The 27,045-nt window shown below is 44.5% G+C and overlaps 1 protein-coding gene across 1 annotated transcript in view; it reads left to right on the top strand.

Annotated features, from left to right (window-relative positions):
• The window catches only part of VCAM1 (vascular cell adhesion molecule 1), a 67,979-nt gene extending 42,182 nt beyond the window's left edge, over nt 1–25,797 (top strand). The window contains exons 5-7 of the mRNA XM_069232176.1: nt 5,611–5,877; nt 21,194–21,427; nt 22,750–25,797. Of these exons, the coding sequence (XP_069088277.1) occupies nt 5,611–5,877; nt 21,194–21,427; nt 22,750–22,907 (659 nt within the window). The 3' untranslated portion in view covers nt 22,908–25,797. The remainder of the gene's footprint in view (nt 1–5,610; nt 5,878–21,193; nt 21,428–22,749) is intronic.
• The last annotated feature ends 1,248 nt before the right edge of the window (nt 25,798–27,045 follow it).

The raw sequence follows: 27,045 nt of genomic DNA, 5'->3' as shown, positions 1-27,045 counted from the left end.
TAGATCATGGTTTTAACAGTTGAATTCTTATGGCCAAACTATCTAGTATATTTAAGAGTAAGGTGTAGAAGATTTCAGTCCTTTTAATTGGATTATTTTCAGGATTTATAGAAGGGCCACACTTTACTATCTCATTCAACAAGAAGATAAGTGCTTCTTAAGGGCATTTCTTCCAATCAGGCTGTTTTATTTGTAGGCGCTTTTTTTATGATTAGCTGTTTCTTCAATAAATAGTTTAAATAAATTAAACTGCAAAATGAGTGCTCTGTATCATTTCAACAAGGTCTTCTACCTTTATCTGATTCGCTGATGAGAAGATAGGGTCCAGAAGGTGTCCTTCATTTTGAGTCTTTTAAAAGTTTTAGATTACATATCATTCCAATTTGGAAACGACTGCCAATGCTCCAAGCCTCATCAAGCCACAAATTGAAGTCTCCCAGAATCAATTTTGTTCCAGAGCTACAGTACTAATGCTCTCCACTATCTTTTTAATAGAAGTGCTAGAGGTGCAAGGAGGGATATGAGCTAGTAAAAATTTGTCAACATTCTTTTATGTAGCTGGGGTTTTTCCTCAGGTTTGTGTGTTGCTCTCAGTTAGTGTGTGACTTTGGGTTTTCAAATTGTTGTTATGTGATTTCACTTTGTATGATCATTTTACGTTATTAGATGCTCACTGGAAGTAGCAGTATTTATGGTATCATTTTATTTGCTTGATTGTGCATCCTAGTGTGTTTAGTAATATTCACACTTTGTGAAGTCTGGGATGAAGAATATGGATAAGAAGGTAGTGACATAGTTACTTAATGGTGATATTCATTACTTGGAGATTTCCTTGTCACAGCCCTGGGCTCCCTTGCTGCCACCAAATATGAGGAGGCACCCACAAATACACTTGTTTTTCTCTTAGCTAGAATATTACAGGAAGTACAAGGGGTTTAACATCAATTGTATACTTCTAATGAAGGACAGGAGCTTAATTCCAGGGTGGGGAGACTGTAAGAGTGGCCTTATTTGCATATGCAAGCTTGGACATTTGAGTTGAGTGTGTGTAATGAGGAAAACCTCACTTTGTCAAGACATAGGGGGTCATTCTGACCCTGGCGGTCATCGACCGCCAGGGTCGACGACCACGGAAGCACCGCCAACAGGCTGGCGGTGCTTCCCAGCCCATTCTGACCGCGGCGTTAAAGCCGCCGTCAGAAAAGGGAATCCGACCCCCTTCCCGCCATCCTGTTCCTGGCGGTTTTTACCGCCAGGAACAGGATGGCGGGAACGGGTGTCGTGGGGCCCCTGGGGGCCCCTGCACTGTCCATGCCACTGGCATGGGCAGTGCAGGGGCCCCCTAACAGGGCCCCATAAAGATTTTCACTGTCTGCATTGCAGACAGTGAAAATCGCGACGGGTGCAACTGCACCCGTCGCACCCCTGCAACTCCGCCGGCTCCATTCGGAGCCGGCTTCATTGTTGCAGGGCCTTTCCCGCTGGGCCGGCGGGCGCTCCCTTGGCGGGCGCCCGCCGGCCCAGCGGGAAAGTCAGAATGGCCTCCGCGGTCTTCTGACCGCGGAGCGGCCATTTGGCGGTTCCCGCCAGGTGGGCGGCGTCCGCCGCCCGCCAGGGTCAGAATGACCCTCATAGTCTAGAGTGATGAAGATTTCAGGTAAGTATCTGGTTCATTTGCACTGCGCAGTGCAAACCACATTTATGCATCCGAGAAGATGAATTTTATTTTGCACAATCAGTTGGTGCTAATATTCCTTGTACACCATTAGGTATGTGTAAGTTCCATTTCGCACACATCAGGTGCGGCCGGTGTTGATGTTCCTTCATAGCAAAACATTCACCGGTTGCACCACCCTCAGAAGTAACCTTTCAAAATTGTCTCAGGCTTGCTACTGCAGCACCTGCATGCCAGTTTACTGCCACATTGAGTTGGCAAGTCAAACTACTTGCCAAGGCCTGAACTCCCTTTTCACTGCACCTATGTCACCCTTAAGGTACACCCTAGATAGCGCTATGGGCCGGATGCTGTGTATGTAAAGGTGGGACATATATTTTTATGGGTTACATGTCCTAATAGCGACAAACAACCTATTTAGTTTTTCACTGCTGTGAGTGCTGCCCCTCTCATAGGTTTGCATTGGGAATTCCCTTTATATGTCTAAGTGGTAATTTCTGATCTGTGAGGAGAAGTGTGGGCATGTTTGGTATGTTTGGAATGGTAGTGAAAATCCTTCTTACTGGTGTAGGTGGATTTTACATTATTATTTTAGAAATGGCAATTTAAGAATGTGGGCATTTCTCTGTGTTTATAACTCTGGTGCTTTGCAGCCTGACTCCATTCCACATCTAGGGCAGAGTGACTGCTCCACTTTTGTGCATATTCTCGAGACAGGCATCCATCACGGAGGGTTAGGTGTGACAGGGTTACATCAGCATTCATCTACATACTGGTGGTCTTCCTGGACTGGGAGAGAGGGAGAGTCGTTCACACTTTACACTTGACTAGACTGTGTCCTGCCCTCACACAAATGGCTCGTTTACCTCCTACTGATGTCTGGAGCCAGAGAAAGGGAGAAGGGGAAATTCTTGGAACTGGTCAGATCTGTCTGGAAACCCACCCACCTCCTAGAAGCTGGGCACCTGGAAGATAAGTACAGGGGCTCTCGCCCCATTGTTTTTAGAGCACTTTTGGAACTGGGACTGAACCTCTGTTGGAAGGATTGCTGGACTGCAAAATGACTCACCTGGACTGCTCTACTGTGGTTGCCCTGCTATGTGCTGATGCTCGATGGCACAAAGGACTCCCTGGATTGCTTTTCTGCTTGTTGCCCTGCTGCCAGCTGCTCCCTGACTCTTTTCTGCAAGGACCTTGTGGTGCTGCCTGGAGGGATCACCATCAGGGCTGCTGGACTGGATGTGCTGGTCTCCCTGCCTACTGCGGCCTGCCTTGTGCTCCCCGTGTTCTCCCAGGAAGTCAGTGTGTGGTTGGTGCTGGTTTTCCTCTTGGCCTCCACAACTATAGCAGCTGGGGAGAGTTTCATTGTCCACTACTATGATACTCAATGTAGGGAGAGCACTACATGGATTCACCTAATTGTTTTACTTCTCCCTTTCGCATGGTGAGTGCTTTACACTTCACTTTGGTTCCCAACAACTAGCACGTAGTGAGCACTTTGTCTTCCAGGGATCTACTGGCCCTGCTATATGGCAGCCTTGGGCAAGCACCTCGAGTTGGGGCAGGTCACCAATGCTGTGTCGGATTCTCAGTGCGTGTCTAAAATGGGAGGCCAGTAGCCCCAGAAGGAGTTCCTTCTGCATCCCTCAAGAGCACGTCAGGTGTGGACTCTCTGCGGTGAATGTGGTTACCAGTGCGAGTAGAGAGCTTGTGCCGGTGGGATCTCCCTGTTACTCATGCAGGATAAGGGGTGTGCACTAAGTCATTGGGCGCTCAATGTCTTTCTTCCTCCGGGAGACTAGGCAGCACCGATTTCCGCACTCTGACCCCGCCTCCGAGATCCAGTAACCGGGGCAGCGCTGCAGCCAGGAGAGAGGCCTTCACAGCATGGACCCCTCCCCACCCAAACTGCTGAGTGCCGGGAGCTCCTTCTTTGTCAGCGTGTACACTGGGGTGGCCCTGTACTAGGAGGGAGATTCTGGAGTCGCTGGTCCCATGCTACCTGTCCGCCTAGCTGGAGTGGAGGGTGATGTAGGCAACTTGGACCAGCGGTCCCCATGGGCATGCTCCATAGATACTCCTGGCGGCAACAGGAAAACTGCGGTTTTACATGTGGAAGACACGCAAGGGCTCCTGCGTTCTTCTCGTTTCCCTAAATAACTTTCTTCCCAATCATGCTATCAGATAATTACCGTATTACTCCTAAAGTGAGTGCAGGTGAACTGCACTCGGTGCTCAGGTGGAGAACTTTTCAATGATTCATGTCTGTATTGCAAACTGTAAGGGGGCATAGGTTACATTACACAACCTGAGGGTGGGTTGTACATCGTTTCTTTCTTTATTTTTTGGGTACATTACTATCAGGATAATGAGTCTCAGTCCTCACATGATATGAGCAACGTGCCTCGTGCTATGATTTTTTGTGCCTCGTAACAATTTATGTATATTGTTTATCTGGCCTCAGGGGCTTAGAGGAGTCCACTCATGTGCTGACATTCTGATGCTTTTAATATTTCTGAGTACATTTCATGACATAAGGTGCCATTGTGGCATGCATCAAGAAGGATATTAGGAACTATTCTGTAATTGTACAAACTGCATCCCATGTATGACCTATGAGGTTTTGTGACATGATGACATTCTTACAATATATATGATATTTCTATATATAATCCTATGTGGAGTCTCTTTTGTGGTGTGTTTATTGTGTCGCTGGTGTGATTCTGTTGCGCAAACCCTTTCCACGTGACCTCTGAAGATAAACCTGTGATCTTTGTGCCAAGCTGCCACGAGGTGACACAAGTTATCTTTAGAGTGTAACTTACTCGCCCTGACTAGAGTGGTGGTTTCTGCCTGACTTAGGTGCCTACCCTAGCCAGTCATAAACCCCATTTCTAACAGAAATTATAATGTTTCACCATTAAACTTCAGCCCAGGCACATAAGGGGCCCGATTCACAAAGGTAAACTTAGACCAAAAGTCTAACTTTACTGTAGATAAAGTTAGACTTTAGGTCTAAACTTAGGGGGTGATTCTGATTCTGGCGGGCGGCGGAGGCCGCCCGCCAGAATTCCGCCCCCATTATACCGCTCCGCGGTCAGAAGCCCGCGGAGGGTATTATGAGTTTTTCCCTGGGCTGGCGGGCGGTCTCCAAAAGACTGCCCGCCAGCCCAGGGAAAAACTCCCTTCCCACGAGGATGCCGGCTCGTAATCGAGCCGGCGGAGTGGGAAGGTGCGACGGGTGCAGTGGCACCCGTCGCGTATTTCAGTGTCTGCAAGGCAGACACTGAAATACTTTGCGGGGCCCTCTTACGGGGGCCCCTGCCGTGCCCATGCCATTGGCATGGGCACGGCAGGGGCCCCCAGGGGCCCCGCGACCCCCCCTACCGCCATCCTGTTCATGGCGGCTTTCCCGCCATGAACAGGATGGCGGTAGGGGGGGTCAGAATCCTCATGGCGGCGGAGCGTGCTCCGCCGCCATGAAGGATTCCCCCGAGCAGCGGTAAGTCGGCGGGAGCCCACCGACTTGCCGCTTCTGACCGCGGCTGAACCGCCGCGGTCAGAATGCTCGTGGGAGCACCGCCAGCCTGTTGGCGGTGCTCCCGTGGTCGGTGGCCCTGGCGGCCACCGGCCGCCAGGGTCAGAATGACCCCCTTAGTCTTTTGGTATACATTTAGACTTTTGGTCTATGTTTACCTTTGTGAATCAGGCCCATAGTGTGACATCAGTTAACACTGGCAGTAACTATACTAATCGCATGACAAATCCATATACATATGTCGGAAATCAAAAGAAAATCGTACAGATGGATTGCTTCACTTTCTTTGTCTGAATTGGTCTTTTCTAGCACCTTTCAGTTACATTTTATTGTACAGCAAATATAACTCTGGAGTTCCTTATTTGATCCTTATAGCTCTCAACACTGTATTCTGTAGGTCCACCAAGAAGCACAACGCTTGCAGTTTTTCCTAATGCCACAGTGAAGGCAGGAGACATGGTCAGCATCACTTGCACCTCTCTCGGTGTGCCTGCTCCATACATCACCCTGAGGAAGAAGAATGAGGCGGGGTCCACGACACTCGCCACCGGACAGAGCTCATACACAGTACTCAAGGCTGAAGAGGAGCACACAGGGGTTTATGAGTGTGAATCATCCAACGACCTAGGCAGTCAGCACACAGAGCTGAAACTTGTTGTCCAAGGTCAGTAATATTCTTCTGTGAAAATGCGCCCTAATCCGATCATACTGAAAATAAATCTGTTGTGTTCAAATATCTAATGTGAGAGCACACATGTCAAGTTCAGCATGCACATGTGATAAGAGGCTTGTTTTCCACACCTGGATATTGTAGGTCTTGTCAATGGGCTCTTATGGGCTTTATGCATTTGAACTGACTTCCACCTTGTGCAGTTAGCATGCAACATAATCCTAAACCTACACATTTTCCACTGCACTGCCCAGTAAATGTGATTGTACTAATTATATTTGTACAATCTCCATTTGTAAGGGAACACATTTTTAGAATGGGGTTCAGTGATACAAAGTTTTATATTTTATTTAATTCTGCTGCTACACATCTACAGTGTTCCTTGTCAAATCCATATTCCTACAATTTTCTTAAATATTGACCAGTATTTTTATGGACTTTTTTTCCGATCAAATAACGTTGATGAAATTAAAGATATCTTGATTTTCAAAGTTACACACTTTTCCCTTAAATGTGTACTTGAGCTATTCCGTAGTCTATTATGTACACAGTTTACCAAACGATGAGAAATACTCAGAAGTATTTAGAGGTGAGGCACTCATGCATCAATTACTGGGATATGTATCGGAGTTGGCATCGAGTCTTTACCACTTTGCCCTCTTCCGTGTCCAAGTATAGTGAATTGATGGTCACCACCCTAGTGATAGGTATCGCTATTGCCTCATAAATTAGAAAAACAACTGTCACAATGATGTCTTGAGGAACTCACTGTGATGGGCAAGTGTTAAACAATCAGCTCCCACTACACCTCATGTTTGTGTTTCCAAAGGGATAGGGACCTTTGCAGTACACCTCACAGACATTTGAATCTCAGTAGTTGTAAGTATAGGTTGCTAGTTCTCTCTGACTTTTTTCTTTCAGAAGAGTACTACTTTGTAAAGCTAGCCTATAATGATGAAATAAGAACATATCTGCTCGGAGAGGATCCCTATGAGATTACAAGTTGACCGGCCATGTGAGCGATGTTATTGTAAGGCGGCCTGCTGGAAGTGCAAATTGGGTTTCCATCCCCTTCATTCACACTGCTGGTCGATTCAACAGCAGCTGTCCACCAGGATGGATGACCAAGCAGAAGTCATCCAATAATAGCACAGACTTGTGGCTTACCTGGCAGTGATGTTGACCATCTCATGTACCACAATAGAGGCTTAGCCAGCGTGCATGTTCGTCCTTTCTATGCAAGATGTTAGAACAAAGACCCACGTGTGTTGCACCACTGGAGAGTATTTTGCAGAGGATGTATTCCTCTCCGGATGTGTGTGAGGACCCGCCCCGTTTACAGAAGAGAAGTCTTGTACAGCACAAAGCTAAGGATGTTTGCAGTGATGGAGAAAGCAAAGGCAAGGAGTAATTCTTTTCTCCAGCATACATATTCTCCAGTCTCTGCAGATCGGTGAACACAAGAGGTAGACGAAAAAGCAAACAAAGCACAGGAAAACGGATGGGACTTCTCCATTGGTAACCGTCTATTGACAGTGGCTCAGGCATCCTTGTCCGCTGAGCACCTGAAGACTTTGATTGGGAACACAGTGAATACAGTCATCTTCAAACTTTTCTCCTGTGAGCCAAGTCCAAGTGTCCCAACCTCAATAATTAGGGCTGGAGGGATAGTGGATTGCACTATGGCCCCAGGAAGATCCATTTTAAATGGAGGTCCCTGTTTGGGATACATGAGGCAAACATAAGCTATCCAGATAGCTCCAGCCATCCATGTTGCAGATGAATATTTACCAGAGATAAATGTCCTCATCAATAACAGGTCTGCCAAAGCCGCCATCAATTAAAGCCACCCTTCAAATAACTGGAAGAAACCAGATAATGTATCTTCTACCTATTGGTCAGGCTGTGCATCATAGGAATGTTTGGCAAATTCTTTCCAGAAACTGCAAACCTTTACTTTTGCTTATCTGCCCTTTCTGTGTGCACCTCTGTAGCATCTGATGATGCTGCCCTGTAGCATCTGAAGATGCACCCTTGTTCACCCCTCCCACACCCCTCTCCGGTAAATGTGCTGACGCAGCTTTGAGGAGAGTGTTTGCAACAAGAACCTTTTCCATCTGAATGGTGGCATACATGGCGTTTTTAGCATAGTAGTTATTTAAAGGTTTTCATTCTGCTTTGGCTGTAAAGGAAGACTCAGATTAATATCATCTCCCCGAGACTGTGAAGAAACAGATACAATTATTTTCTAGCCATTGTCTGTGGGCTTCCATACTGCAGTAGCGGTAGCAGCGTGATAAAACGTTTGCTGTGATACTGAAAATCAGACAATGTGCAAAAGTCGACATTCTTGAAACTGTCATTCAAGGACAAGAGGTTTCTCGTATCTGAACTGGAGAAAAAGATGAAGCTGGCAGAGGAACTCCTATATACACCGCAGAATCCAGCACAGGCCTTGTGAGACCAACACACTAGTTACACCCATCCATGTATATCATGCCTCACACTCATCATTTTCCAGGTCGAAATCATACGTGTTTGATTCACATGATGTGTAGTTGTAAAATCACCCTTCCTGCATATAGCTGAGCCCCACCCTCAGGCACTGCTGTGAGACAGTTGGAGGCCAGATGTGAAAAAATGGCCCAAATCCTTTTCAAAACAATGGGTCTTGGAACTGTTTCACCTGGATTACATGATTGGTTTTGCTTACTTTCCGCCTTCCTTCTGATTGCTTTTATGTCATCTCCCAAGAATCCAGAGAGGAGATGAGCTGAATAGAATGAGGTGCAAGATCGTCTGAGGAAAGGACTGATTATCCAAGTACCAGTGAAAACAAGGGCCAGGAAATCAATCCTTTCTGTTCCAGATATTGAAGTTGTCAGGGAACTTCTGACCAGTGTTTGACATCAAGATGGCAACACATTACTTATTGATGACATTCTTCAAAAACAAACCCTTCAAAGGATACTTATTGTGGTGCTACCTGTGATGTTTTTGACCTTTGCAAGCCTGGAAGATGCATCTTTTTCCTATTTTCAATTCTATCTTCCCAACTGAAATTCCAGGATTTGCATTGCATTGACTCTACTCCTAATGTAGGTCCTAGTGAGCCTTTGTTGGTTTCCTACATATTAACTTAGGTCCTTGCCCCTTCGGTTAGTCTATTTCATTCACTAGGAATATACCTTCGTCATAATCTTTATAATTGTTTTATCCGTGTGGGGAAACTAGACCAGGATTTGCTGTCCAAGCATTAGGTTGGAAACATTTTACAGAGCCATGGCTGAACAATGAATATGAAGAAGTCTCAGAAAACTGTCGGCTTCTGAATATCTGTAGTTTATCTGAGCTTTATTGGGGACAGTATGGAGAAGGTTTTCAGCCAGAACAGTGGCACTTTGCGAATCAGGTCCATACACTATGCTCAAATCTCAAGTGTGTTTTAATCAATGCTGAATTTTCCTAAGCATGTGCACCAATGCTAGCAGATTTTGTTACTTTCAAATCTTAGACATGAAGGGGGAAATCTACTAATGCTTGATGCAATGCAGCACAGCAAACAAAGTTGCTGTGCTATGATGCCTCAAAGGGGGAGGGCAACAACAGCTCCATATCTACAAAGATATAGATCTGCTCTTTTTCTCTCTACAAGTGCTAGGGCACTACATACTATTGCACCGATGTTCAAGGATGTTTGTGTTCTGTCAAGTTTATCTTTGTTCTGGAATTGATCCAGCTTTAATACTTTTCCACTTTGTATGTGTGCTGTACAGTACAGCACACATGCAAATTTGGAAAAATGTAGAGACTTTTTAAACTTGCTTCACCATTATGCCTGTCTTGAGGAGACATAGGGGGTCATTACGACTTTGGCGGGCGGCGGAGGCCGCACGCCAAAGTACCGCCGTCAGAATACCGCTGCGCGGTCAAAAGACCGCCGCAGTAATTCTGAGTTTCCCGCTGGGCTGGCGGGCGACCGCCAGAAGGCCGCCCGCCAGCCCAGCGGGAAACTCCCTTCCACGAGGATGCCGGCTCCGAATGGAGCCGGCGGAGTGGAAAGGGTGCGACGGGTGCAGTTGCACCCGTCGCGATTTTCAGTGTCTGCTATGCAGACACTGAAAATCTTGGTGGGGCCCTGTTAGGGGGCCCCTGCAGTGCCCATGCCATTAGCATGGGCACTGCAGGGGCCCCCAGGGGCCCCACGACACCCGTTACCGCCAACCAGGTTCTGGCGGTAAGGGGGTCGGAATCCCCATGGCGGCGCTGCCTGCAGCGCCGCCATGGAGGATTCCTCAGGCCAGGGGAAAACCGGCGGGAAACCTCCGGTTTCCCTTTTCTGACCGCGGCTTTACCGCCGCGGTCAGAATAGGCCTGGATGCACCGCCAGCCTGTTGGCGGTGCACCCGCGGTCCAGGGTCGTAATGACCCCCATATTGTTTGTTGCAAATTCCTTTCTTCAAATGTTCGTAGATAGGGATTTGCATCAAACCTCATAGGTGGTTGCATGTATTGCCCACGTACCACCCACATTGCACTATTGTGCATTAATTTAGGCAACTTGCCAAGTAATCCCAACACAACACATTTGTGCCAGGTTTGCATCACTTTTGTGAAGCAAACCAATCCAGTGCAAAGTCTTAGTAAACTTTCTCCAGAAACCTTATGCTTTGCATCAAAATGCAGCATGGAAACCACTACTTTCGAAATATTGGATGAACCTTGGATGAAAAAACTCAATCCAAGGTTTAAGTACAAAATCCTATTAAACTTTCACCAAAAACCTAACCTTTTCCATCAAAAGGCAACATGTAAACCACTAATTTCGAAATATTGGATGAAACTTGGATTGAGAAAACTCCTTTCTCCTAGTCATGATAGACCGTCCAGCAAGATTTGATACGATAAATCATAAAACCCTTTTAGCAATCCGATCAACTAGAATCAGATTTGAAGGGCAAAGTCCGACATGGTTCTCCATCTTCTCATCTCGATCTCAACTTGTTTAAATGGAATCATTTAGCTGGCTCTACTGCTTGTGCTTCCTCGCTTTCCTTTATTTTTCTATACAAACTCCATGTGGGCTTCTGGATGTCAGGCCAGTATTGGATGATTGTCCTGGAGGCAAAAATTATTTCAACTTTAGATACGCCATATATTTTATTTTCATGTCATGTGTGTTTCATTACATTCGTGTCTGTGTCTTTTATAATGCTAATGGTTTCTGCTTGGGTTAGCTCAGTTGATAAGGACTAGTTTGAGGAAGAATGGGAAAGTGGTAATTTCCAGGTTATTTACTAGTAATCCTCATTGCAAAGAGGCCTTCTCTTCTTCATCTCAGTACGGGATGCTTTCATCCTATGAATCATTTGAGGCAAGTGTAGTTGTGAAGTTGTGGATCTGGCAGAAGACAGAGGAGATGTAGCGGGGAGACTACTAATATAGGATTCATCAACAAAAAGGCCATTTCACACCGAAGGCCAAACATTGTTGCTCAAATGAAGACTAACAATGCAAAGTTTAAAATTCATCATCCAGTTATCTAGCACTTCTTTTTGAAAAACTAATGTGATAAATTACATGTTTTATGGATAAAGGCTATACAGATATGGCTAGTCTTAAACATTTGATCATCTGGCTTCATCTGCCTGAGTGGTGTATTTTTAAATTTCCATGATGTAAGTTTTACTTTGCATTAAACTTCTTTCTTCTGCATACCATAGCGGAATACCCACACAACCTTGATTCTTAACCTTTTGACTTCTGTGGACCTCAACTGAATTATTGCAGGACATTGGGGACTCGAGTCTAAGCAATTTCTAGGATCAGATCCTCAAAACAATTCACATACAAACAGGGTAAACCTCAAACAACTTTGCAAATTATGAAATATTTCACCTAATTCAAAAACGTCAAAAACATGTAAACATCGAAATTTTATTGGAAAGTTTGCAGCTTTTGAAAATTTAGTTTTATTTCTAAAAGATGACATGATGTGTTACTCTAGCATGTCACGTTTCTTTTATGCCAGTAATGCAGGCTCTCTTTTTGTCTATACATATCAGTGCTTCAGCTGAGGCCACCAATGCCAATTCAGAACCAACCACAGTACCACAATTGCCCGGCTCGCAGCCATAGATGACATCCGCTCACTCCTCGACTGCAGACAAACAGCAGCCCTCATCCTACTGGATCTCTCAGCCGCCTTCTAAACAATGTCTCACCGTACACTATGCACCAGACTCCATACGGCAGGCATACGCAGCAATGCCCTTCGATGGATACATTTCTTCCTGACAGGCAGAACACCGAAAGTCAGTCTCCCGCCACACCGATCAGAGCCAGCGGACATCAGCTGTGGAGTACCCCAAGGACCATCGCTGAGCCCCACGATGTTCAAAATATACATGATCCCACTCACCCCCATCATCAGGAACTACAGCATGAGCATGATCTCCTACGCTGATGACACCCAGTTGATCTTTTCCCTGACCGAGAACCCCTCAACAGTCTTGAAGAACTTCAGTGACGGGATGGAAGCAGTCACCACCTGGATGAGGGAGAACTGCCTAAAGCTGAACTCTGACAAAACCGAGATCCTCATCTTGGGATCCTCCCCGTCAGCCTGGTCCCCCACCCTTACAGACCACGTACAAAACCTAGACATCATCCTCGATGCAACGCTCACCATGACCAGGCAGGTCAACTCGTTGCCTCCACCTGCTTCCTCACCCTCTGACTCCTCCGAAAGATCTTCAGATGGATACCAGCCAACTGCTGGAAAACCGTGTCACATGCCCTAATCACAAGCAGACTTGACTACAGCAACGCCATCTATGCTGGAACTTCCAAGAAGAACCTGAAAAACCTGCAACAAATTCAGAACGCCACCGCCAGACTCATCCTAGACATCCCCGCCGAGAACACATCACAGAACACCTGAAGAACCTCCACTGGCTCACCGTCGAGAAGAGGATCAGCTTTAAACTCATCGTGCACGCCTACAGAGCCCTCCACGACAGCGGACCCATCTACCTCAACCAATGCTTTACCTGGTACTTCCTTTGCCGTACTCTCCGCTCGTCCCAGCAGTCGCTCATCAACGTACCCCACATAAAGAAGTCTTCAGCTGGTGGAAGATCATTCTCATACCTGGCAGCTAAAGGTTGGAACACCTTACCACCGCACCTCAGACAGTCGCCATCGCTGCCTCAGTTCAGGAAGGACCTCAAGACTTGGCTCTTTAACTAATCTCTGAGGACACCCCATAGGGCCTTGAGACCCTATGGGTGAGTAGTGCGTTCTAGAAATGATTGATTGATTGATTCGATTGATACCACATCCTGTTTGCTGTACTTGTTCAACTCCCACGAATCAAGATAAGGAGGTCAACTTACATTTAGCCTCTAATTTCAAATTTCTTCACATTTACAGTGTTTCAATATTTTCAATTTTGCTTTTTTATATAATTCTACTTTATCAATCTACTGATATGTAATTTTCTAAACAATTGTGCCCCCCTGAGTAGGCATCATGCACCCTGGGTTAGGAACTGCTGCCAAACTGATTCACAAACATCTTTTTGTCCATTTATAATACTATGCTTGAAACACACTCTCTAACTGCACAAAACACAATAGTTGTAATTCACAAATCCTCATGCGAAATTGTAGGCACAGTAGTACCCCTGCCTCCCTGGCGTAATGTTGTGCCGTAAGCGTATACCTTAATGCTTTCAAACATTTACTGGCACAGTGCATTATGGGTATTTTCAATGGATAGAGCTTGAAAATATTGAGTAATATCTTCAGAATGTATGTGTGTCATGGGGAAAATGAATCTTAGATACAACACTGCAAGCCAGCTACAAGTGAGCAGGTTTGCTAGTATGAAGCATCCTTCACCATATGAAAAACCCTCACCTCTGCGAGTACTTATCCAATGCCAGCTTGCTAAATATTACTGCTGTCCACCATTGAAGAAAGCCACACACAACACACAGGCCCACACAGTGGAATTACAAAGGAGTCAGATACAGTGGTTGCAGTGAATTTCAGCAACCAAGTAGAAAGGAAGATGCACAAAATGCAATCTCTGACATATATCTCTAGAAACAGCACCACATAAAGGCAAAAATGGTTTAATTGTCACAAACATTCTTTAAATAACTGGTTATGTCAACGTAAACCTGTAAGTGGGAAGGACAATAGCACATCTGTCAAAGTTCATCAACAAAGTCACTATCGCACATCATTGACACACGGCCACACATCATCATGCAAGTGACAACATGCAAAGTGTGAGCAGTTCTGAGTTGCCAGGCCTAACTACACCTGCTCTGTTCACTCCCCTCAGTGCTCGTCACCCCCAATTCCTCTGCCCCTTCACAAGAAAACGATAATAAACAGTTTATTATTGTTTTCTTGTAAAGGTTTTGCAGCTGCTGGCTAATGGAGGAGCCGCACCTGGATATTGATAGACTGTGCAATAGAGTTACAGCAGTTGGACAGCAATTACCAAAGACTGTGAATAAAATACAAATAGTGGAAAGTCAGAAGCTGGAGAATAGCAAAGTACGTTTGGAAATGAAGGTTTCCAAAAGTTGCACAAAAAAATTTCAGGATGCGCTTAAGGACACAAATATTTGCTACCCTGAAGTTGGCCATACAGCTCTCAGTGCTGTTATTTTCACCAAACTTCTTAACAGTGCTGTTTAATCCTCATTTTAACTAGGCAATGGTGAATCTGGTTGAGCTACAGTTCTTGTCTAAACAGCTGTCAGGACAGAAATCTTACAGCCTTGCCTGGCCCTAACGCTGGTGGCGCCCAGTGCGGCAATGTTTGTTGGTGCCTATCAATGACCACCTCACCATGGATTCCCTCACTACCACCATTTAACAGTGCCCCTCAAGTCTCCATTAACCACTCTCTCACACATGCATTTCTTTTGTTTTATAGAGCCACCCATACCAGTGTAGGGTGTCAGAGCACTTTACATTGCAACACACATTACACTGAGACAATCAATCATAGGTGTCTAAATCACTGTATAACAAATGTTACATAAGACCGAGGATGACAAGGTGTAGGACTCACATGTCATTCTTACTGGTAGGCTGTATAGTTTGAAAGTACTTGGTCTGGAGAAGCACAAACTCAGAATTTAAAGTGTAACACCATGGTTTGGGATTCTCTTTAATCATAAGCATTTATTTCTACCCAAATGAACCCTTTTTTTTTTTGTTGCAAAATTCGTCTAGTGAAAGACTGGTGAAAAAATCCTAACGCTCTAATCAATACCTTGCAGTATGCATGCAGTTCTTTGATGACACTTAATAGCTTATTGCTTCTTCTTAAGATTTTAAGTTATAAACTGTAAGTAACAAAAGGATCTCTCTGACAAAAGTAGTAACCCACTGACCTATTTGCACTTCGTGATCTGCATGGTATAAATTATTTGCAAAAGTATTAACCCTCAGCACTACCTTAAAACGTCCCCTAGAGAAAACTCTGATCCCTCCCCAGACAGAACATTAATCGCCAGAGTTATCTTGACGTATTTATGGTTGCCTGAAAATTCCTGGAGGCTGCAGCAGGTGCTTTCAAAACCATAATATACCTGCAAACACAGAGCCCCCGGCAGAAGTCAGCGCCCAGTGCGGTGACACCGGTCGCACCGCCCTAGAGCTTTGCCTTGAGAGGTGCCTGGAATTTGTCAGGGACAGATGGTACTGTGAGAGGAGTGGAGTGAATGGAGATGATTTTGCATGCAGCGATTAGACAGAAGATGGTGATGCCGATGGAGGCATCGCCTACTCTTTCCTGACCTGAACTCGTAGTTTATCTGGAAAGAAGGCTTTATTTGGTATTTAAAGTAAAAGCTCAACGGATGTGGAATTGTGGCCCTCGGTGGTGTCCAATGGAAACTTAAAGCAGGGAGAAGAAAGTGGGAGAGGAAGTTTGTTTTTATCACAAGTAAAGTTGGCTAGAACCCTTTTATAAGGTCTGAGTAACAACGATGGGCGAATCAAGTCTAGACACGTGTGGGTGCTTTCCAGGAAAGTAAAACATAAGGTGGGCCACATATCTACAAGGTCAATATGACACCCCCATTACATGTCAACTGTATGTTTTGTCGTACTTCGTGTACCTGAAAGAAGCTCAATATATATTGTGTAATTTGTATGACCATTTTTGAGAAAATTGCTTATTGTTTCATGCCTAGTCAATCTCTTACATTTTCACCAAGACTGCAATACCTGGTAATGTTACTGGGACAATGTGTGTCAATGAATATTGTCTTTGATGATACCTTAGAGCTGCAAAGCAACCCAGTTTAGCTTTCTGTGATACCCATACATGGATCACGATCAACTCTCTGCTATAGTTTTTTAGGTAGATGACAACATGTCTGACCAGATTTAAGGAGTGACTCTGGAGTGAGCTTGATTGAAATACATTAGTGAACGTTCTTGTTATCATTATTGTGTATTGTGACATGTTGCAAGATTGTGCAATACGTTCCATGCCCGTCGCGTATATTTGTCTCTAATTTTTTGCAGCAACAACGAGCCAAGCAGGGGGACCCACACAATCAGCTGGCGGGCAATGGAAGATAACAACCCATTTGCAGGCAACCACGATTATGGGTTCAAGGCAGGGAGAGGAAGGCAAAAATGAAACCTGGTCCCAGCCCACAAGTAGATTAACTCGGAAGAGCGGCAAGCATCTCCGAGACTCAGGAAATCAGGAAAAGATGACTGTTTTTGACACCAACAAAATCTTCAAAGAAACTGAGGAGGAAGAAATTCTTGTTTCAGAGGACACTGTGATACCAACAAATGAGGCCCCAACATCCTCTCACACTACAGGCACCTTTCCTGTCCCTCTTCTTGCACCTCCACAATCATCTGCCCGCCCCAACGAAGGGTGCCAGCTGCTGAAGACCCTCTTTTCACCTGGCACCTCCACTACCTGTAGGATCCCTACTCCCTACTATTGTACCCATCCTCCCTACCAGAAAATAGTTGAGGAAGGACTTAGGAATTTGGTGAATGGACAGCAATCACTCCTGAAGGCCATGTTAGAACTTACTAAGGAGATCCATGATGGTTTCACTGGCCTTCTGGAGAGCCAGGCTGCCCAACATAGGGATATAATATGCCTTTTATCCTCCTGCATGACAGGAGAGTCCTCACCTAAATCACCCATCTGTGCAGGTTGTCAGCCCTGCCTGTAATTTCACCACACCTCCAAACCTTGTGCCTCGTCCCCATGAGAAGGTGTCGTGGTCAGGTTATGGAAGTGCCTTTGTCTGCTAAATTGGAACTCATTGAATTCCCTGTTGGTGAGGTTGTGCATGATGTCATCACCCCAAACCGGGACATATTCCTCCATGAACAAGTGGAGTCACTTTGGTCTTATTATTTTTCTTTTTTATGGACCTTGCTTTGCATTTTTTCTCATATTTGAACCTATTGCTATACATTTTTGGATTTTTTAGACTGATGCGTTTGCAATCCCTTTACAAACTGCGATTGTATTTCTGATTTGTTTCAGGCTATTTTTGTATTTTTTTAAGATTATGGGCCTGATTCTAACTTCGGAGGACGGTGTTAAACCGTCCCAAAAGTGGCGGATATACCACCTACCGTATTACGAGTTCCATAGGATATAATGGACTCGTAATACGGTAGGTGGTATATCCGCCACTTTTGGGACGGTTTAACACCGTCCTCCAAAGTTAGAATCAGGCCCTATGTGTTATGACCCCAAATCCTTCAGTCTTATTTTCTGAACATTTCACTTTGTGCTGATATACGTAAATAAAATGCTTTACTATTTTCAAACTCTGGAAATATCTCTGTCATACAAGAGCAATACCCCGAATGTATGTTGAAATATGGATAGTGGATGTTCAGTTTGGAAGAAGGTGTACCTTGAGGGAAGGTTACATTTTGGACACAACTTTTCCTATACATTACCGATACAAGTCAAACATCCCACTCACCTTAGACCATGGCATATTTTATTAGACAATGTTTTTAGAGTGGTTTGAAGGTTTATTTTACATACGTTTCTGAATAGGTAGTGATATGGGTGAGTGGTGTGGCATGTAGGATTATATATGATAGTTATTTCTAGGATATTTTATAAATGAGTGGCATATATGTTCAAGGGATTACGGGTCATACACATTTTCATGGATATTTCCCATGTCTTTGGCTATGCAAGACAGATCCACGTTTGTTAGCAAACCATTTTTCTTCACATGCTGAAGAATGTGAGGGTATGAAACAGCTGTAGAACCTCATTGTCTGGTATCCTACTTATTTATTATTACCAGATGTGCTCACTGCTGCTTCAATCTAGCATGAAGGATTTGGGTTGGTCCTGTGTACAGGTGTACATGTTTTATTGGACTCGGGCCCACTCCATGGTCTTCTATTCAGGTCTCGCTACAGGTCCTAGAAGTCTTTCTCCTAAGGAGTGCCCGGCCCCTAGTCTCAAGCACCACACATATATGGATGGTCGCCTTTGGTGATTAGAGGGAAGAACAAAGTGTAGGTGACCAACTGGTTGCTGAAGCTATGGGGAATGAATCTTAGTAGATGGCCATACCTTTCCTGTATTGGTGATGTTGGACTGAGCAAAGGAGTTCAAAAATGGGAGCTAGGGGAAGCATTCTGGTTTCAGTCAGGGATGGGAGAATCAACAAATGAGGCTTGTGTATTGGAAAAGGACCCATTGAATAGCAATCTGAAAGATTATCCGACCAGGAAAACCTACATATCAGCAATACACCCCAGATACATTAGCTGCTGAATGAGGGCTGAGTGGTGTGATGACCCTCAGTGTTTGCCTGCAGCATCTGAAGCACAATGTCCCTTTGGTCTTTCCTGATATGTCTTGCAGATGTGGAGTGGTGGAATCTCTTCCAGGGTCACAGAGCAAACCCCACTGAAGAAGATTGTCAAGCACCTCATCTACAGATCTTGAAATTGGGAGAATGGGTGTTCTAGTAGGGTAGTGCAGAGGCCAGTGGGTTTCACAGTGATGTGCACATTTTTCTAAACTGAACATTTATAAAAAAAACACACTCTGTATATGTCTTTGTTGGTTAAGCTTGACCAATGGTTATGTCCACTTTCTGAAAGCTTTGGATCTAAAGTGACACTTTGCTGCTCACATTCTGGAACCAATTAACCTACCTGGTTCTGCCACAAAGGTTGTCTGTTAGGATAAACATCTGTCAGAGTGGAGGGGGCACCAACTGCGGTGGAAGGGTGGGAATTGTGAGATGTCTAGCAGATACATCTGACAGAAAAAGACAGTGCACTAAAGTATGTACCATGGGTATATGTTTCACAGATGTACATCCTACAAATCCAGAACTGTAGCATAATGCACATGTTGACATGGTTCATATGCTCAATATTGGTGTCATGAGATTGACAGTTGATGATAAGGGTGTGAAATCTAAGACCATATAAGTGTATTTACATAACACCTACTTGATTCTGGAAGAATACATCACTGTAGTGCCAACTGTAGCTGCTCTGTTGTGTCAACACCACGTGTGGTGTCAATGTGGTCACAATTTTGCACTACAAGAGATTGAAAAGTACATATAATTGTTGAGGTGCTATTTATGCTGACACCGTTTTGAATTGATTGCGGACCAAATATCTCACACGAGGTTACATTTAAACAGTGATAAATGATGTGTAATTCTGTGCCGAAAATATAGGAGGCATATCAGTGCCAATTTTAAGATAAACGGTTTTCTTGGAGACAGTCTTGCAGGCGATTTAGGTGACCATTGCTGTACTTGCATACAAAACTGAAGTATTATTTAGTGGCAGGGGTCCCACCTCTAACACCACAGTTGTAGGTTCTCAGCAGTGTCGTCAGCCATTGATGTTAACATATTTCTCAATTACAGCTACATGTGTGTTGTTGTAGGCTGTTTGTGGGGAATCTACAAAGACAAATGTATTTCCCATGCATGGTCGACACTTTATCACTTATTTATATCTAGAAGATCTCATCCAGGATTGTGAAACATCTTCATAAAAAGTAACCCAATGGTCCTACATGGGCTGGGGTGGTGGCAACGTATGCTAGTCATTTGCAAGTGTTTCAGTAAGGATTCAACATGATATCACTGTTAATGGGAAACAGCAAGTTCTGTCAGAAAAAGTTGCATAGGCACAGATGCCTTCTGTTGGGTGGTGATTCTGATGCTATTTCTGTCATGCCAAGGAATGCACTGTGGTTTCTTCCAATGGCAGAGCAGCCCTGACCATTCCACCAGTGGATCAATATATTCTCCTTCACCGTAGTTGAGTGGGCGTTCTCGGCAATGGGAACATAGAACATTCACCATTATGTTTAGCATGTCCCGTAACTGCCCACTTCTAACTTCTTGATATGAAATATTGAACTGACTTACACACTGATGAGGCACGCAGTATTGGTGGTTTTCAATATAAGGGGATGAAACAACAGTGCATCTTTGAAATGGAACAATGAGTGACTCTTGTTTGGATAGTTGAGGCATTTCACTCTGGTGACCTCAAAATGAATGCCACAAAGAGTCGGGGAACAGGCAAGTTGTGGTGGTGACTAAGAATGGAAAGAATTGAGAATTGCATGGAAGTGAAAGCAGAACCATACAAGACCTTGTACACCTGCAGGTACTTTGTATGGCCTGTTCATATGGCACCACAATAGTAGCTGCAGCTGGGCACATTAAATGCAAGGCGGAAGCATGCATGTTGTTGAGCATAAATTGAAGGCTACGGACAACATTAGAGACAGTGAAGTAATATAAGGTGCAGAAAATGTGAATATTGTGAAGAGACGTGTTGTCTTTTTTTGACATATTGGGGTGACATATGTGGCTAATGCAATGAAGCCTGCACATCTATTTGGCTATGTGAAAGATGCAATATATGGGACGTCCAGCTTGCAATGTTGCCACACTCATGATGTTAGTTGGTGCCCCAGTGGGTCCATGTAAACGTCGGCTGAACATCATAAGCCACCACAGTTGTATACTGCCATGCATAGATTTATGAAGCTGCGGGGTCACAATATTATGCTTCTGAAATATTGTGCTCACAGATTTGTTTTGTGAATTGCAACCAAAGTATTTAAAGCTGTATTTTACTTGGCCACAGATTGCCAATTAGAGGAATCATTTAAATACCACCATAGTAAACTATTTTCATGCACCATTGTGATGTTTTGCTGCACCACTGTGATTGTGGTAATCTGCTTATTTCTCAAATTGTCCTGTTCACAGCTACCTACCCAAGTACCACAGTAAGATTACCCCCAGCTGAAAAAGACCCAACAGAAAAAAGCATGACAGTGGCCTCTTCAACGATTGTGTGGTCAGAAGATGAAGCTCTGGTTATTTCCAGGAACTCCACCATTGCATCTTTTGGTCTGGGCGGTGATGACTTGGGCTTCGACACCGCTGATATTTACAACGCACCTGGGAATGAGACTCAGGAGGTTAAAATACTTCTATCAAGTGAGTATCACATTTGCCCAGCGTTGTCTCCGGCCCTGGTGACCCGTGTTAACTTCCTGTTTAACTTCACTGAATAACGTGAAGAGGTGATGCTCCTTTAAAATCTAAAGGATGCTGTGGTATACAGTCAGCAGGATGCTGGCTCCCATCTCTAGACATGCCTCCATGCCGTATGCATCAACAGAGTTGCCCTTGGAACCAATTTTCATGTTCAAGGGCAAGCTCACCACACAAAGTAAAATCCTCCATCCTTAATGGGTGAGAACTTCAAGAAAATTAGAGGTAGAAGTGGGTGGGTCTACGTTTTGGTTGTTCTCTTTAATAACTGAGGTTCTGATGAATAATGGCATGTGCTGTTGAGGGATAGCTTGGTGCATACGTCTACCTGTGATGAGGGTGAGTTTAGATGGGGCGTTTGGAGGAGAGACGCTCTGTCTGTGCGAGGCAGTGCCAGATTACCAAATAGGCAAAGTAGGCACCGGCTTATTGGGCCCCACTCCTTTTAGGGGCCCACGACAATGGATCAAAATAATATTGATTACAATAAAGCTTTCTTAAGTAGTTTCCAAAAGATATAAAAAAATGAATCTCCTCAAAGAAACGAAAACTTTTCATTAAATACTCCATAGAGAAAATACTCTATTAATGTAATGTACCATTAACAACTTAAAGTACATAAACCATAGACATTAGATTCACATAAATTTGTCTCTTAAAACTCATCTTCTATCAGCTGTCAGTTTGTAAAAAGATTCAGTGCAAACTACCACCTATAATGTTTAGTTTTGTGTAATAAAATTGGTTTATTAAAATTGTTGATGGGTAAAATTAAAAACATATTAGGAGATAATTTGAGAGGGGTGACCCGAAATTTCGACTGCCAAGTGGCCTCCACAGGGTTTAATCCGGCACTGGCGCGAGGGAGGGGCATTAACAACGTGTACCTTAGAAGAAAGTAGCGGGAAAACAATATTGCCTTTCTGGGGAGTGAGGGGTAGGTGGTATGTTCTATTACTTTGTGGATGTTCCCTTTGCAGAAATGGTTTGTGCCACGCCAGCATAGAGTTTACCCCATAGTTTGCACTTTAGGAATATAAACTGCTGCAGCTGGTTCCCATCTGTGCTCTGCGCTAAGAAATGTGTGTTTTATGTAAAATAATCGGACCACCTCAGGGAGAGTTCACTATGTAATTGGCAAAAAATTAAAAGAATAGAATAAAACCGAGAATTGTATCTACTTGGCGAACAAGTGGATTCAAAGGTAGGCTGCGCAGTATACAGTAAGAGTTGTCAGTGCTTTCTAATTTTTATATATTTTTCAGAACAAGAATCACTGACAGACGTCTACGTGGGGATTGCTGTCCTTTCCTGTGTTGCAGTGATGTCAGTTTTGGCCATCATAGCAGCTGTGCACCTTTCAAAGCAAGCCAAGTCGAAAGGATCATACAGCCTTGTTAATGCTCTGAAGACACAGCCGTGACAATCCCATGCAGCAAGAGGTGGGCCTGAGAAGAGTCTCTTTTGTGTGTCTGATCTACCCCAAACCAGACCCCAATGGACCTGCATTGAGAGGACCAGGAGATTGTGGTCTGGAAGACGTTGAGTACATCACAGGCGAAACACATTGAATTGTTGGTGCATACGGAGGACTTTTGCACTACATTAGGAGCAATGTTCAGGGTTAGAGATTTGTACATATTTAGTAATGTATAAATACGTACATGTATGTGTGTACGTTATTGTAGTAACCGTGATCCAGATTAGACACTCAAAAATCTGAAGTTACTAGAATTGCAATACGTTTAACCATTAACCTTTTACTGCTGAACGATGTGTGAATAGCCAGACATTTGAGGCATGATTCGTATGGCTCCCACAGGGTTCACCTGGAAAATTTACCAGAAAACAGATAGAAGCTTAGGGTTATACCATGGCCCGCCTTGCAAAACAAACACGAGTGGCGCAACATTAGCCCTTGCAGCCTCCGTGGTAGGACCTCTCAGCACAGTACACTGACTGGGTGCAGCCTCTGGCCTGAGAGCTCCAGACTGGGCCTTTGGGTGGGGGGGCTCCACATACTTTGCAGGGGAGGGGCCTCAAGTTTTGTTACACCACTGATAAACAGGAATATTAGGCTACAGATGTATTCATGGAGAGGGACATGACCATTCTGCTCTCAGTGCTGAGTTCTAATCTGGAAGCCCCAAATCCTAAACTGTCTTTCATTTCTGCAATATGAGTGTCTCTTTTGTAATGTCATACATTTTGTAGCATGGAGTTACATCAAGTAAGAGACTGGGCTCCCTTTTCCTCTCTATCCACTCCTGACTCTGCTTCTGTCACTTCTTGTTGATACTTTTCTTTCACTTTTCACCATCACAATGCCATTCCACTTATTCCACTATCAGGGCTGCTCCTCACCTTCCCCTGCTCTGTCTCTCTTCCCACCTTATTGTTGTATCTATTCACTTCCTCCCATTTAACTTCCGCCTTTACGGGCACATTTCTTTCTTTGCATTCTCGCACCCGGGCCCCACATCTCTGTAGGCTTCCCTCCATCTTTGTGTCCCAATACACTTCCTGCCTACTCCTCACATCTGCCTGCCCTTCTGCGTGCCTACTGCCATATAATTGTCCTCTTCCTCTTCACACCCATAATTCACATCTCCAAGCCTCCCCTACCAGCTGCTCTTTCTCTGTGCTACGTGCTGCTTTAGGGCCGAGCCCCATGCCTGCCTACTCTCTCTGCCACCTACTTTCTCTCACACTTCTGTCCCAAGCCTTGCACGTTTTTCCCTACACGTAAGGCTTGCATCGTGACTGGAGCACCTGTCAGCTCCTGTGTACTTACCTCCATTGCCATAATTAGTGCTGAATGTGGAGTCAGTCCTATCCATGGGCGTAGCTTGGTCAGTAAGATTGTGGGGGGGTGAGCTTCAGATTTCCCAACAATCAGGCTGGCATATAGAGATAAAATACATTGTAGGAGAAGCAGGGCGCAAGAGAGGGGCTGAAGAGGCAGCGGAAAGGGAGAGGTATGTGGATTGGTAGGAGTACTAAGAGAGAGAGAAACACAATATTTTGTAAAATAATCAACATTTTAGGGCTATCAAAATAGAGATGAAAGAGGGTGCATGTGTGTTTTTGTCAGTGTGCATGCAAAAAAAAACAGGTGAAATCTGACAGACACCTCACTATACCCGACTAAAAGCTCCTGTACCCAACTATTTATCACAAAATACATTTATTAAGGGGTTGTAACGCCCCAAATACACCTCCTGAAGCTTTGCCCCTAGTCCTATACAGATCAGCCAAATAAGACTGTAAAGATTTTGAAACCTGTGAAGGCAAGGTTTCAGTTCCTCAACATGGTCAGCTTTTACTTACGAGATTTAACAGGACCTTCTGTACACTCACTATTATCTATTCAGGGACAATCGAAGCTGTTCTTGAAAGATACACACTTCCAGAGCTTTTTAGGTCCATGGCCTCCATGAGACTATGAAAGCCAGTGTGCCAATTGAGTGGTGCACTGTGGCCCAGGCGGTGACACCGCTGACAAACAAGCTCAAATTGTGCATAATCCACAGAACAATATTGAGTACCAGCCTTGTTTGATTGCATCTACCATGGGAATGCATTAGAGGCAGAGGGCTTTTTATGTCTTCCTAAACTTCCTTATCCATATGATTAGTAGTCTTGGTTTTTAACATATGTTTGTGATGGCTGAAAGAGCTTTCAGCATGATATCTGTGCTACAAACAATGGGTACGTAAAGTAATTCTTCCAGTATTATACTGCTTGTGTAATCCCTCCTGCTCCTAGGTGTTCGGGACGAAAATATCAATAATTATTGTTATGGATCCCTTCTGAACCAATATGGCATTAAAACACGCCTGCTTATTCCATGATCCAATAACCCTCAGATCTATAAGTCAGGTTAACTATATGTTGTGTGTGCATACCTTATTTCAGATCCCTAAGAGCTTATAGTGTTCATTACTAAATGAAGGCCTAAGGTTAGAACTGGGCCTTGATGGGCATTGGTTCCATTCCCACCCACTACTCTTGACTTAGTGTCATGAGAATGGAACTGAGTTCCTTACATGGGCGTTTTAGGTTCTGTTCTTCATTAGACAGTGGATGAGTTGCTCCTACTTTTTTGATACAGAGTAAAATTGTAAATCAAAAGATACCAGGCTGTCAATGAAGTTGGTTAGACCTCACTTTCTGTGTATCATATCTCAGGTACTAGGCAACACATATGTGACATTGCTTTTATGTTGGATATTTCTTACAAAACAGAAATATTTTTGTAAAATGTTCCAGTTACCCTAACATGCATATGATAAACAATTTGCTAAAATGGATTTCAATATTTTGTTTTGTAATGTATATTTTTGTAAATACACTTGTGTAACAAGCATTTATTACTGAGAATAAAGTCTAGATTTGTAACTTTGAAACTATTGTCAAGTCTCCTTCTCCCTCTTCCTCTCTGATGAGCTATCATATGGACTGCAAATGTGTTTTGTATAAGGGTATTTCAGTGATAGCATCCACTTAACCTCATTGTAGTTCAAACTCTGTCATTTTAGCTTCTTTTTCATCAGAAATTTTCGAACTGAAATTTATAAAAAGTGGATGCAGCCTCTTGCTCAGCTGTTTGGCAGACATTATAAAAATCAAGTTCAGCGAGAAAGATCCAAGATGGCCGCCTGAGCAGACGCATCTTCTCATTGCTACGACAGCCCACAGTGCCTAGGCCCCGCCTCGGTCATTCATCTTGGATGTGGCACTGGAGAGCTCGTGGAGGGGGTGCCCCCAACGGCGAGAGTGGTGAGGAAAATTGGGCTGCTCCAAGCCGTGCTGCGGTGGGGCACGGTGTGAATGGTTGCAAGGTTGTGAGTTAAAACACAGGTGGTTTCCCCCCTGGAGTCCATCGGAGGCCATCCCACAAGGAGCAGCAGTCGAGTGCCACATCTGCTGCAAAGACAGCTGAGTTGTGGCAATCACCACAGGAGGACAGGAGGGCAGTGCGGCCCAATAGGGCCTGAGGGCAATGATCCCTACTTTACCCAGCAATACTGGAGGAGGCCATGGCATTGGGGCAGTGACTCGCACATGCCGGGCAGCTTGATTCTGCACCCATTGAACCTTGTGAGGAACCACAGTGGGCCCATAGACTTAGGCTCACCACTGTGGCACAGTTGAGACACTCCCCTATTACTGAGGTGAGCCCCCATTGATGGGTGACGGAGCAAGTGAGGTGGCCCTGCACTGTGCACCAACAGCTCGTACAGGGAGTGCGGTGGGGGCACATCAGCTCACAGAGATTAGGAGTGAGGTCCCTTAAGGAACATTGAAAGCCATTAAGCACATGAGAGCGCAGAGTGGAAAGTGAGACTGCAGAGAGGGAATCCCCCCTTCCTGCACTAATATAACGCTGGTCATATCGAGATATTGGAAGTTCAGGATTTTGAGTTCAGTCACAGTTTGAGAGGATGCGTAGAGCACACACTGAGGCCCAGGGAGTGAGCATAGTGCCCCCAGATGCCGTCCAAGCTACAGAGTAGGCTGAGGGCTACCTTAAAATAATGGCACATGATTGAAGAAGG

This window comes from Pleurodeles waltl, chromosome 4_2 (assembly GCF_031143425.1).
Source record: "Pleurodeles waltl isolate 20211129_DDA chromosome 4_2, aPleWal1.hap1.20221129, whole genome shotgun sequence".
Classification (NCBI taxonomy): Eukaryota; Metazoa; Chordata; class Amphibia; order Caudata; family Salamandridae; genus Pleurodeles; species Pleurodeles waltl.
The sequence above is the reverse complement of the archived record's forward strand: the minus strand, read 5'-3'. Positions and strand labels throughout refer to the sequence as shown.